General features: G+C 46.0%; 4 protein-coding genes across 4 annotated transcripts; 1 reads left to right on the top strand and 3 right to left on the bottom strand.

Annotated features, from left to right (window-relative positions):
* Nucleotides 1–1754: 1754 nt before the first annotated feature.
* On the top strand, nucleotides 1755–2732 carry N7478_006578 (2EXR domain-containing protein; the record flags this gene model as incomplete). The annotated part of the gene is made up of 1 exon (XM_056922792.1): nucleotides 1755–2732. The coding sequence occupies one exon, from the start codon at nucleotides 1755–1757 to the stop codon at nucleotides 2730–2732; it is 978 nt and encodes a 325-aa protein (XP_056780829.1).
* A 1706-nt stretch (nucleotides 2733–4438) lies between these two features.
* Nucleotides 4439–5545, bottom strand: N7478_006577 (uncharacterized protein; the record flags this gene model as incomplete). Its single annotated transcript, XM_056922791.1, has 1 exon — nucleotides 4439–5545. One exon carries the CDS (start codon nucleotides 5543–5545, stop codon nucleotides 4439–4441), a length of 1107 nt encoding a protein of 368 aa, XP_056780828.1.
* Nucleotides 5546–7037: 1492 nt separating this feature from the next.
* On the bottom strand, nucleotides 7038–8562 carry N7478_006576 (uncharacterized protein; the record flags this gene model as incomplete). The annotated part of the gene is made up of 3 exons (XM_056922790.1): nucleotides 7038–7124; nucleotides 7188–7825; nucleotides 7944–8562. The coding sequence occupies 3 exons, from the start codon at nucleotides 8560–8562 to the stop codon at nucleotides 7038–7040; spliced, it is 1344 nt and encodes a 447-aa protein (XP_056780827.1).
* An 870-nt stretch (nucleotides 8563–9432) lies between these two features.
* Nucleotides 9433–12509, bottom strand: N7478_006575 (uncharacterized protein; the record flags this gene model as incomplete). The annotated part of the gene is made up of 4 exons (XM_056922789.1): nucleotides 9433–10507; nucleotides 10597–11359; nucleotides 11450–11948; nucleotides 12141–12509. 4 exons carry the CDS (start codon nucleotides 12507–12509, stop codon nucleotides 9433–9435), a joined length of 2706 nt encoding a protein of 901 aa, XP_056780826.1.
* Nucleotides 12510–13186: the final 677 nt, after the last annotated feature.

Genomic DNA, 13186 nt, shown 5'->3' with positions numbered 1-13186 from the left:
AAAGGAGCGATCAGTCTCTCAGACACAGCCGTCTTGTGTATGCCTGGCAGGAGGAGCATTGATACTCCGCCCTGTTGTAGATTAAGCGTCATTAACATCAGTAGCATGAAAAACATGATGAGGCTCGACCGACCGACATTTATAGAAACCCAGAGCTTTGTTTAATGTTTCTCGTTGTTGGATTAACCTGCCTTTTTGGTGTATTAATGCGAATCTGACTTAGTACTGTTTTCTCCACAAATATGTAATTTACTGTCCTTGGTCGCGTTGGGGGCCGTTTTGACGCAGCGAACATGTTGCCAACCAGTTAACCCCGGGATTCATGTTTCGAGGTGCAAAGGTAGGCTCATTTCAAGTTTGCTACACTGCCTTCTTATTACTCCTGAATTTGATATACAGCCATGTATCTAGTATAGATACTTGTGAGATTATCTTTTACGACGAGAGCGGCTGACTGTCGGACAACTTACTTGAATGGTAGGTAGTAGATCAGGGAGATTCAAGAGTGGAGTCGCGTCAGACAGGAAGCTTGGAAAAGGACATTAAGATGAAAATTTGTACTATATTGTATTGTCGCTTAGCACTGCCTACGCCTTAGTTGAGAATAGCTACGGTAGAGTATCCTCAGCTTGGAGTTATCGTGCGGTAATCATCAGTTGGCACTTACGGGCAAGCCAATTGGCGAACAGCGGCTGATTTTCACATCGAGAGATGTTTCAAGTGGGGAGCTGAGCTTGAATAAGAAAAGCCAAGAGGAAAAGATCAAAGAAAGTGGAGATTGTTAGTTGCCAAACGGAAAGAAATAAACAAACCAAATGATTGGCGGACCGCTCTGCTTCGACCCATCAATACAGGATTCAAGTTCATTTAGGTCTATCCATACCCCAAACTCCCGAGGTCCGCTCCAAAGGAAAGTTTAATAAAGATGTTCAATAACCTCTGTACTTGCTGTGCTGCTGAATAGTTATTGATTGCACTTCACGTAACACAACTGCGAGCTCTTAACCTGAAACCTTACGATTCTTGACACCACAACACGGACCAGCCACAAAAGCGCCCCCAAGAGACAATCACCGGCGATCCCGTGGGGGCTGATTTGGCCGAGAACCCTTACAAAAAGGAAGCTGATTAATTCATGTTAGACGAACCAGTACGGAGTAAACCCGGTCTGGACGCCTCGTTTTTCTTAGAATTCTTATTAAATTTCAAGTGGAGGTGGGAGTTCATTTGGCGTCAGCCACATGAATCCACAATCGCGTGGTTTTACCTTAAAGAAATACAGCGACTACTGAGGCGCATCTTTCCTTGTCACTCTGGTACGGGGAGTTTCCGTCGGGCCGACTGCGCGGAATATTGGACGGAAGAGGATGGGGAACTTATTTGCAGATGTCTGGCTGTAGGGTTTATGTGTAGAATGAATACATCAATGATGGGATGTATTATAGCCTTGGAGGATGCTGCTAGGACAAATGATGATACAATTTTTTGCTTGAATATGAGTCATTCTAAGGACTGAGACTTCGGTATCGGCGTTAGTCTCTTTATTGACTTAGTGCTACAATCCCTGTAAAAATTACAAAATGCGACAAATAAGAGAAAATGCCCTTCATGCACGTTAATTCCTACTAATTCGCTCTTTCGAATCATCCGTTGCTAACCCGAGGATCAAATCTGATGCTATTTAAGAAGTAGAACCATAGCCTGTCTTCCTTCCTCCTTCTTCTTCTCGGCTAAACCACCCCGTTTTCTGCACTATGGAAGACAACCATGATCGTGAATTCCATTACTTTTCACAGCTTCCTACTGAGTTGCGACTGGCTATCTGGCGTGAATGCCTGCCACGACGCGTGGTAGAAATAGCCCTTCATTTCAATGAGAACGAGAGCGTCCCATCACCCTGCGAGTGGGTGCCAACAAGCCGTCTTAACCGGTCGTTGCCTACAATTAGTCGGGTATGTCACGAATCATGGCTAACTACTCGCGAAGCTAGCCACACTCGCGAAGTCGATACACCTGATTCAATGAGTTGGAAGTGTAAGCTGACATACAAAAATTTACGAATTGACCCTTCTCGAGATTCAGTTCATTTACATTGGGCACCTGATCTTACAAACCCATTCTGTCATGCTTTTACTTATGATGACAGTGCCCTCGACTGTCTCACATTGAGCGCGTCGCGAGCTCAACAAGGCTCTTTCATTTTTAAGCTTCTCAAGGGCCACCGTGATACATGGTTCCGGTTGGAGAACAGGATCGAAGCCCTTCAAAAACTAGGACGTGCGGCCGTCGTGATGCGGACTGTTGTGATACACTCCACGGTTCAAGACGCTGCGCCAACAGGACTATTTGGACTTCTCGGCGATGCACCAATCCAGCTTGTCGAATTCTCTGACATACAGCTACTTGATGCTTTTTTTGACCTTGCGAAGAAATGTGAGTCGACATTTACCAGAATCAGACAGGATTTGAGGCGTAAGTCTCCAGAATCAATCAAAGATGCCCTTCAGAAACAACTTCTCAGAACATTCGGGCCTGAATATACAGATAAATTATCTTCGCTTTATCCTGTCATTATGTTCAGGCTTTGCCCAGAGTTCTGCCACCAGCCCTTTCGGAAACTTGATGCCCAAACGACAAGAAAATCGAAAATACTCGAGCGTTTACGCGAAGAGAAATCAGTAGGTGAAAGGCTGACGCTTTCGACAGATCACGATAGTTTTGAGTCTGCTTAGGTAGTATATACAATTTTGATCGTGAAATATACAGAATCAATAATCAAGCCAAACTCGTCGTCTTTTCCCTATCATCTCGCAGCCCAGTTTATCCCAATATCCAGTCTCAGAAACTTCATATTCATCCGAACTTGGAGGGGTATTAAGGAGAATGTTATGTCCCGCTTCTCGAGTAGCAGCATCGATGGTCTTCTTGAACTCGTCCTCATACTTATCTACCACACGGTGGCGAAAATCAGGATGGCCTTGAATTACCCATCGTTCCTCCAATAAAATGGACCCAAGCGGTGATTTAAACGACCCCAGAATAATCGTGAGATCTTGAACACATAAGTCGTCCAAGTAAAGAACAACTTTTAAGGATTTGCAGCTTTTGAAATTGGAAACAACATTATCCACGAGATGACGAAGATGAATACGCCTCCTTTGAAAAGGGGCAGATGTATGAAGCCAGATAGCGAGCCTAGCTAAGTTGTACACCGGCCCCACGGTGCAAACGGTTAGTCCAAGAAATAGAATTAGACCGGGATTCTCTCTTAGTCTTAGTGGAGGGGCATCTTCTCCAGTCACGATCAATGGTCCGTTGATGTGAGCAGACTCGGGGTGAAAGATAACTGTGACTTTACTTGCTAAGTCACATAATCTAGAGTACGCCTTTAGCACATTGATAGGTCTAGATATTGGGGCGACCTTGCTAAATCCACCATATCTGGATATATCGACATGGATACATACGGAAGCATCTCGAAAAATGATGCTTAATGATTCATGCCGTATCTGCCGACAAATAGAAAAGAGGCTCGAATTTGTGAAAATGCGAGACTTGAGGCCTCTAGCACTGATAGTGAACTCGGTTGGTTCGATTTCAAATTCAGCCCAAGAAATTTTATCTTGCGTGCTGTCGTGATGTGTTTTCGTTTGAGCATGGTTTCTGCAAATTAGAAACTTAATTATCTGGCTTCGGAGCTCGAAAGGCAAATCCAAAAAGCGAAATGGATTTTGGTTGCTATTCGTATCCTCCATGATTGAGATACAGCTGAATGGGTTTCAAGACCTTGAATTGAGTGATTGGGAGAATCTATATGGCGAGGTCTGAACAGAGGTAGATATCACAGAGTCAGGCAGATAGAGATATCGTGATGATGGTTGAGGAAGGTGAGAAATAACAAGCGAAGGTGTAACGTGGCAGGGTCAAACAGGCCACAAATCACTACTTTTTCCTGATCAGCTTCCCGTAAATGACCAGCAAGGTTCAAATTTTCTACTAGTTCTGCTTCCAGCCAATGTTATTTCGGAAAAATTTACCAAGCGGCCCTTGATCATATAAGAAGTAGAAGGTCAGAGCAACCGCCATGAATCTAAATATAAGACTTCGAAATTTCGCGAGAAATACAATTTCTAGAGTACGTTAACCATTTTGCTACGATGTTAGTACCACAGATAGTAATCACACGATTTCCAAGACACGTTTGGCACAAATCATGCCAAAATGTTAAATAGTCAAAGCAGGTGTCACGGTGTGACTTCTGTCTGTCTGCTGAAATCAGTCTGTAGTATATATAGTATGCGAGAGCAGTGTAAAGTCCTGTCTTTACATACTAGTCTTTTGCTAATTAGTAGTGCAGCGGTTAAGCCCTTGAATGCTCCCGAGGTGCCCCGCCGTGACAGCAGGCCATATAAATAGTCCACAACCTTGAGATGTAGTGCTAACCGATAGATCCGAAAGCGTGATTTGACTCCACCACTTTTGGAAGTACATACGTCCTTCGTAGATAGATCCCAAGTAACAAAGTCAACACCGCTCCATATCCGTACCTCTCAGCCTGAGCTAGTGGTATAAAACGTGAAGAGTCCTTCGGATCCACGCCCATCTGCCCCGTCTCCAGTAACAATCTCACCACTGCTCCACGACCATATCTCGCAGCTGTAAATAGAGATCTTTCCCTTGAATCTGTGTTCATTTGGGTTTCAAGTTGGTCTTGCGGTTTCTCAAGAAGTAATTTCGGAAATACTTGGCAATTTTCGAGAATGGAGAGAGAATTTGACGTCCATTCCTCGGAATCGCCCAGGCTCACGCTCACATCTCCCAGCCCAATCTGAGATAATCGCTCTTTGACAGTCTTATATCCCGCGCGTGCTGCCGAGCGCAGACCAAGCCATCCGTCAAAGGTCTCTGCATTCATATCTGCCTCCCCCATCTCAAGCATCATCTTCACAATTGTTTCGTGGCCTTTATAAACAGCCCAGGATAAAGGTGTATCCCGGCAGTAATCTCTTGAATCGACGTCCGCTCGACCGAATTCAAGTAATACTTTCACCACGGCTTCAGTTCCTGAATTTGCAGCCCAGAATAATGGTGTGAAGAGGTCCCCGTCCTTCGAGTTCACATCTACCCGGCCTGTGGAAAGTAATATCTTGACTACTTCTGCGTGGCCGCGCTCTGCAGCAAAAGATAAGGGGGTCCGATCATCAAATCTTCGCCAGTCGGGATTTAGTCCTTCTGTCTCTAGTAAGAGCTTTACTATCGCTTCGTGCCCGTGCTCTGTGGCTAGGGATAATGGGGTCCTGCCTCGGTCTGTTGCTTGAACGTTGGCTCCTGCTTGGAGACATTTTCGGAATGTCTCCTCGTTGCCATGCTGAGAGCCCCAGAACAGAGCAGTATTTGATTCTTGAGCGTCTATTTTGTAGAGGTATGGGTTTAGGAGAGAATAGAGGTATCTGTTTGTTTGAGATAATGAGTTGATATCTCTTTGTGTTGTTAAGAAGGTCGCTAATAGTAGAATTAGTTCTGGCGGTAAATAATGCAGAAACATCTTCGTTGGATTTCTAGTCATGGCATTATGGAAAGTAAATCTCCCGAGAAAATGCGTACAGTGTGATGGAGGAAGTTTGGATCTCGTATTAGATGGGGAAGGTAGTATCCATGTTCACTAGCGTATAAAACTTTGAGGTAGAGGCGGAGCGATCCGAGAGCGGCTTAGAAAAAGCACGTGGTGATATACAATTCAACATTGAAGGTTCCCAATGATGCACCCCGAAGGGTCTTACTAATATAGGTGTACAATCTTCGGTCGTTGAATGGATGATAAATGATACGGGAATTCTTAGTATCTAAAGAAAGGAGAAGAAGGAGAGGCTCAAGCCTTTACTTTGACACTTTTACCCTGAGAGTTAGGATTCATGGAGCATATAGACTAAATCGTGACATTGAAATACCCGCACTCTAGAGGCTACATATGTAGGTAGTCTAGTATTTAGCACTGGAGGCTAGGAGAGTTTAGATAAGACACCTAGTAGGAAATGGTCTTGTGGTTGGCCTAGTGGAATGACATAGGCAAGAAGAAGTAATGACACGGGTAAAAGAGCAATGACATTTACCTAGCATATACCTGGCAGGTAGGTACCTGCTAGATTTATACCTGACAACCGTGGAAGTCCTCGAAGAATTCACGAGCATTTAACTTATGAATCCCAATACCTATGTTTCGGCCATGCTTATCAAGTACACTGGGATCCACCATTGAAGTGACGCACGCCAAAATACTGATCTACACTACCAGCCAGGACTTGATACGTTATTTTCATCTATTCAATTGAACCACTGGGTCATTGCACCAGTTAAGTTATCTGACACCTCTGTCGCAAATATCAAAGACACATTCGGAGAACCAAAAGGTTCATCACCGAGTAAAAAAGAAAAGAAAAGAAAAGAAAAGAAAAGAAAAGAAAAGAAAAGAAAAGAAAAGAAAAGAATTTAGAGACGAAACCAGAGCCCAGGAACATGGATGGCATAATTCGTCAAACAAGGCATTGGAACAAAAAGACACAAAGAAGAGAAAATGAAAGAAACAAGACACCAGCAGAAATAGTTAGAGCAAGAGAAACAGAAACAAACAACAAAGCCAGCCATTACAGCAGTGGAAATCTCGGTAAAAAGAGCAGAGCTGCGCAGAGATGAATAAGAACAAGGGACATTGAAATAAGATGCCTGAATAAACTAAATAAGCAATAAGCAGACCTGGGTTAGAAAGCATGATGTAATTCGTATTCGCATTGGAATACGTTGTTTCCCACCCAACCAGAACGCCGTCCGTTAGATGAAGCCGGGTATATCCAGCACCGTGATGCAACATGTACTGAGAAATTGAAAAGGAAAAAAAATAAAAGGGAGAAAAGAAAACAAGCAAATGCATCGAGGTTATGTGGCTGTAAGGCCATTTTCTCGTAGCATTATGGAAAGGTAAGGGGAGATAAAACACAGAGGAAAATGCTTTTGGTAAAGAGATTTGTTTTGAAAAGCTCTTTTTATCTCGCGCCGATTCCGAACATACCAACGGATCCGTAGCCGCTACCACGTTCAGAGAGAGGGGTTGAGACCTTCGAAACGTGATCCTATTCAGGCTGATATTAGTTCTAAAAGCTTGATCGTAGAGTAGATAGTTCGGAATTTCGTACCTTCTTGCGTTTCTTTTTCCCGGTTCCCTCGCCATTGGAGTAGAAGCCGGGGTCATCATCGTCATCAGCGAATCCTTCACCGTAACCAACGAAGCTATTATCATCATAATGTCTCTTCCGTCCGCGACTAGGCCGTGCATGATCCCGATCATGAGGCGTTGAAGCAGACATAGTACCTTGGGCAGATGGCCGCCCACCAGGTGTGGGTGCAGCTTTCTTGGTGCTATCACCAGGGGGTGGGTTCTTGACTGGCTTCTCATGACCCAATACATCCTCCCAGAAGTCATTGCCGGGTACCGGTCCAGGTTCCATTTTCATAGCTTGGGTCTGAAGGCCGTGAAGCGCTGAATCAAGATCTGCAACCTTAATCTGCTTGCCGAAGACCTTCTGGTTCTGCCATTCTTCCTCGGGCCACATTGTAAGGTGTCGTAGACTACCAGGCGCTCCTGGTTCTTGTTTCACGGGCTTGTTTCGGCCTGCTAGTCCTAGTCCCTTCAGCTTGCCCTCATAAGACTTTCTTAACCGATTGATCTTCTCGCCCGTTATGGGGTCTATCCTTGCTACCGATTGAGCAACCGAGCCGAGCCCATAAAGGGAAATGAGATCCAATGAAGGATCCGGACCAGTCACAAAGGGTGCTATGGAACGTCGAAGAAATCTGTGTTAACAACTTTGCTTCAAGAAAAGCGCTAAAAGACAAATGTAATCACACGATTGCGACGGTGGCAATCGCGTTCATACTTAGGGGTTTCTTACAGCTTTTGCAAAGATGGAAAGCCGAAGTTAAATCATTCTGAAGGGATTCTAGCCCAAGATTTCGGTTGGTAGGCTGGTCTTTATCCAAATCCATGGCGTCACTATCTGTCGCAGTACCAGTGGCGAAGTCGCGTACTTCAGATTCCGGGGCGGAGGTGAGAGGTTGCCGTTCGTGATCTGTTCGTCTGTGCTCTGAGACCTGTTGTGAATCCATATTCCTTGTTGTATCTTGCATGCCTGGGTTAAATGACTTGCGGTCCACGTCATCCGCTGAGGTCGGTTGTGTAGGGTGACCACTGACGCTGCTCGCAGGTGTAGGGAAAGAATTCGTAGTGCTCATTGTCGGTTGCTGAGAGACCTGGGTTGACATCGGGGTAGATGAGGGAGGGGAGGAGGTGTTTGGGTGGGTAATAGCCTGGTTCGGTGATGCCTGGGAGGATGCAAAGTTGGAGACATGGCTTTGATCGCTGACCGACATCAACGGAGGAGACGTCGGAGTCTGGGGAATATGATCCGAGACGAGTGGAAGCTGGCGATTCTCTTTCAGAGATTCGGCAGCTGGTGAGGAGGGTGAAGGAGGTGCGACTGGGAAGGATGTCGAAGGGGCGCGATCCGACATGAGAGTCCTGCTGTCAGAGCTAGTTCCCGAGACTGGAACAGACACGGTTGTCGGCTTAGAGCTTCCACGGGGTGGAAGTCCAAATCACGTTCGACACGAGCGCTAGGTCGGTAGGAGAGGGAGGGGGTTCCCGGTTGACGATCGACGGTCGCTCAAGGCGGCGAGCAAGTCGTTCCACGGTCCGGCCTATATCATATGCATTCCACACGACTGAAAGGAGTCCTCTAATCCTAACAGGCAATCAGGAGGGGTTAGGGCTGATGGGGGATGGCGGAGGGGATGGCGGATGATTCCAGACGCTTTCGAAGACGGCGAGAGATTGGAGGCAAAACGGACCGGGCACGTGACGCGGGACTCGGGACTAAAACCGATCGGGATGTGTCCACTGTTCTATAGGTATAGTCTTTAAGACTTCTGCAGCACCTGCATTTGACCACAGACTAGTCTTTTATTTGAATCATGGTCATCTTAAACATTAAGCAGGATATAAATCTTCTTGTTGATCAAAAAAAAAATCAATTGGTTATGACTATATGATCTTACTAAACCTAAATTTAGAGAATATGACAACGAAAATCGGTCTTTGTTAAGGAGTCCCGGTTTTCTTGAATGATATCACGAATATTGAGCAGCTATGGTATATGTAAAAAAGCCTCTCTTCCAGTCCAAAGAACGAGAGTAAGTGAACTTCAAAATAAAAGCAGACCTAGTTTCTCCAAATCGCAATGCTCTCCCAACTCCTATTGCTAATTCCCATGAAGACTGAGTATCACGGGGGGGCGATAAAGCAATGAGGATATAGGCTTCAATCAAAGCCATTCCTCAAGAGGGAATAAAACAGAGACAAAAAAGAAATCCCATCTACCATGGTTACGACCGGTAAAATGCATTGGATTGATGAACCAGTTGCGCAGATACATCTGGTATGTCATGCTCCAATGATGCCATGAGCTCAATTTGCTCCTGTTGACTGAGAGTTCGCTCTCGCCAAGATGGCACGGGAAACGGTTCATTGAAGTATTGAGAATATTGATCTCCAATTGGAGATGACCACTGCATTGGATCAACGGTTGCATCAACATAGGCCAGATGGCTGGCGGTGGTGGAGGCGAGCGAGAAGTTAGGATCCCAGCCTTGGAGGCCAGGAACCACTGAAGGCATTGAGTTGTAGGGGTTTGAGGGATCAATGGAAATATCCGAGAAGAGCGAATTTGGCGCACAGAAATTGTCGGATGGGTATTGAGATGTGGTCGTTTGAGCTGTAGACGACGGTGGCGCACTGTAGTTCGAAACTGGAGGAGCCGTATTCTGGTTCAGTACATCTCCAATGGCTGGAGGTGTAGATTCTTGGGAGAAAGGTACAGAAGGGTCGGCAGATTGTCCTCTTGAAATGGTGCCTGTAGATGCATTATCACTATACGAGTAAGTCCCAGCTCGATGACTGTGAGCATAATAGGAAGCGGTCGTCGTGCTAGAAGGGCTAGACATGGGCGGGGGTGTCATGATCCCTTGTGATGAAGTAGGGGTAGGGTGATTGGATGGTGAATGTACGACGAATGATTCTTCTGTTGTGTATGCTTTCAAGCAAGCCGCAACAAGACGTCTGTACAATAGTATGGCGGACTGTACACCAGGCCATCGTTCAGCTGAGAAGATAAGAACTTCCAAAGCCATATCCAAATAGTTCTGAACTTCGTCGACCGTGTGCTCTTTCCGAATTTCGGGATATGAAAGTGTCCAAAGAACAGTGTTGAGGGCCATGAAAAGGGATTGGGTAAATATCCAAGTCATATCTACCGAGCCTGTGACCATCTGTTCTTTATGCATGGCAATGTTGAATGTTGACGATTCATAGCATATTTTGGCTGCGTTGACTGATGGTTCAGGTACCTGAGGTGAGGGTCGATACATAAGGATGACGATTGTGTTTCGTCTACCTTGAAACCTATAGGCAGGCAAAAGGAGAAACTTGTCAGTCGGGGATCATCTCCAAAAAAAAAAAAAAAGAACAGGCAAACAACGTGGAAAACCCACCATTTCACATTCAAACCAGTACCATCGTCGTGTCTTGGACAAGATTCCATCCATTGGTCGATTTTGTCCGACATATAGGAAAACCATGGATCCTGGTCATCGACAGGGGTTTCACGGCGATTGAGGTAAAGTGCTCGCCGAACTTCCAATTGCAGTAATCGCATTTTGAAGAAATGAACAGCCAAACATTTGCCAAGCACTGGCTTCATTCCCGGGGTGATGCCTTCGCTTGTGATATATCGGTCATCTATTAATTGGAAGAAGTCCACATCAATATTGTCATGCGTGATGCTGAAGCAGTTGGCACGACCTAGAGAATGGGAAAGCCCGAACTCCATTGAAGTGACAATCCAAAAGAGCCTTCGTCGCATATCGATCTCCAGTGGATTGAGAATGCGGCCATCGGGCGATGTCGCAATAGTAGCTTCTTCGGTCAACCCCAGATCTTGGCATAGCTTTACAGCCGTCCCTACAACCCAATATGCAGCAGTTCGGGTTGGAGTTAGCATTGAATACTGAGCAATGAGAACCAGACATTGCAATGCTCTCAGATCCATTTCTTTCAATGTTGGTTCTAAGAAGGGCAGCGCAGCTAAATAGTAGCTATCTGCGAGACCGGCATACTCTGGGCTGAGTTTTTGCATACTGATGGCAATTGCCATTCGTAATTGAAAGTTATGGCAAGGATCGGTGGAGCCATTCAAAACTTCGTCGGCTTCTCGTCGAAAGCTTGGTTCGTGTAAAGTCGGGAGCAGTGCTTGTGCTGAACAAAGAAGCAAGAGAGGAAAAAGTTAGCCATAACTGTCGTCACGGGAGGCCACAATGGGAAACTGTGCGAATGAGGCCTCCATACCTTTGGCTATAAAAAGATCGATCAACTTGTATGTCAGGCCCTGCAAAGGCAAATCGGGTTGTGGAATTGAACTGATCATTGGGTAGACTTTGGATGTCGGTTTCGAGTCTTCTTTCGCAAAAGCGGCCTTGATTTCCTGGGCGGTAAATTCGGGGACGACATCTTTGATGCTTTTGGAGGCGGTATTCTGTTTGGCCATCTCCATGACCAGACGAGTCATGGCAATGCCACTGGAGGGACCTAGATATCGTGGTTCATCATTTTCTTGGAAACGGATGCGACCTGCGCCCCGCACCATCAACTCCGCATCCGCCGCATGTTGAATATCCTTCTCGGAAGCGGCGAGCTCCTTCTCAAGGGCGCGTGCTTTTTCGCGTAACGATACAATGTATGTTCGTGGGATCGTGGTATCTCGAGTAGAGTCATAGTAGACACATTTCGCGTTGCTTCGTTCACAAGGTGCGCATCGAGGGATTCCTGGGTCGCATCGAGATTTGCGCTGAATCAAAGAAAGTAGAAAAAATCAAGTCAGTTATTTTGTCCCGCAAAAAACGTTAAATTGATTTTCCGTCTTGTCTCTCATGAGTTTGGGCGACATTGGATTTCTTTCTTTCTTTCTTTTTTGAATATCTTCTCGTTCCTCCCCGTGGCGGGGAAGGAAGATCAACATGAGGGGCAAATTGCATCATACCTGTCGACACCTTGTACATGCAGTAAGTGTATGAGCGATACGACCGTCTGGTGGATCAAAGGGCGACTCCGGCGAGGGCAGCCCTGGAGATTTTTGGGAGCTCTGGGTCATGGCTTGAAGGGAAGCTCCACGGCCAAGAGTAAAGGAGGAAGGGAAGGTCACATGCGAGGAGGTTAAGCGGGATGAGCCTTCTCCAAGAAACCTAAGCTTAAGGAAATCGAGAAAATCGAGAAACACCGGTTCGAGTCCAAAGAAAGGATTGAATGGTCCACCAATGCAAATACCCGTAACAGAGTCGACATGTTCCGCAATTTGAAGAAGCGCCAACGTCCAAAGTCTCAAGTGGTGCAAGGGGGGGGCGGGCCCCATGAAACGGGAAAAATTGGGTAACGCTGGGGCAAAACAGGGTCGGAGGGGACAGAGAGAGGGGGGGGGGCCTCGGTCCAGATCTGGATCGACAAGAGAGGGGAGTTTGGAAGCGACGGAAGGGATCCGTGTATCTTTTGAACTTGAAGAGAGGGGAAAAGGAGGAAGAAATCCAAGATGGAAGATAAAAAGAAGAAAGAGGAAGAGAAGAAGTGGGGGGGGGGAGGAAGAGGATCAGTACAACAAGACAGAATGTGGATATGCAGTATACAGGAATTCCAATATATTAGAACAATTAATGAAATCAGATTCATAGGTATTTGGCTGTGTACATGACTAGTATTCGCATAATCAGTAATCCAGTACTAATCAGCTAATTTCCCCCCTCTTCCCTTAATTGTCTCCACCCATTCCAACGAGGCTCAGCTGAAAACGAGTCTAGGGCCACTGCAGGACCGTTTGACTTGAACCAAGTGGCCCATGACACCGCTTCTTGGGATTTAGAGGGAACACATCAGTGCTGAAGTGCTGTAAGTGTCAGACTATGGCGTTTTTGATCCCCGTTTCATCCTCTCCTTGTTTTCCCTGATCTCCCTTCTATAGTGTGTATACGCACTCAAGGTTCCAAGGTTAGGGACTCCGTAGTGGAGAGCCAACCCTACGACGCTAGTAGCTACGGA

The sequence above is a fragment of the Penicillium angulare genome (genome assembly GCF_028827245.1).
Source record: "Penicillium angulare strain IBT 27051 chromosome Unknown utg000004l_segment0_segment0, whole genome shotgun sequence".
In the NCBI taxonomy this organism is placed as follows: Eukaryota; Fungi; Ascomycota; class Eurotiomycetes; order Eurotiales; family Aspergillaceae; genus Penicillium; species Penicillium angulare.
The sequence above is the reverse complement of the archived record's forward strand: the minus strand, read 5'-3'. Positions and strand labels throughout refer to the sequence as shown.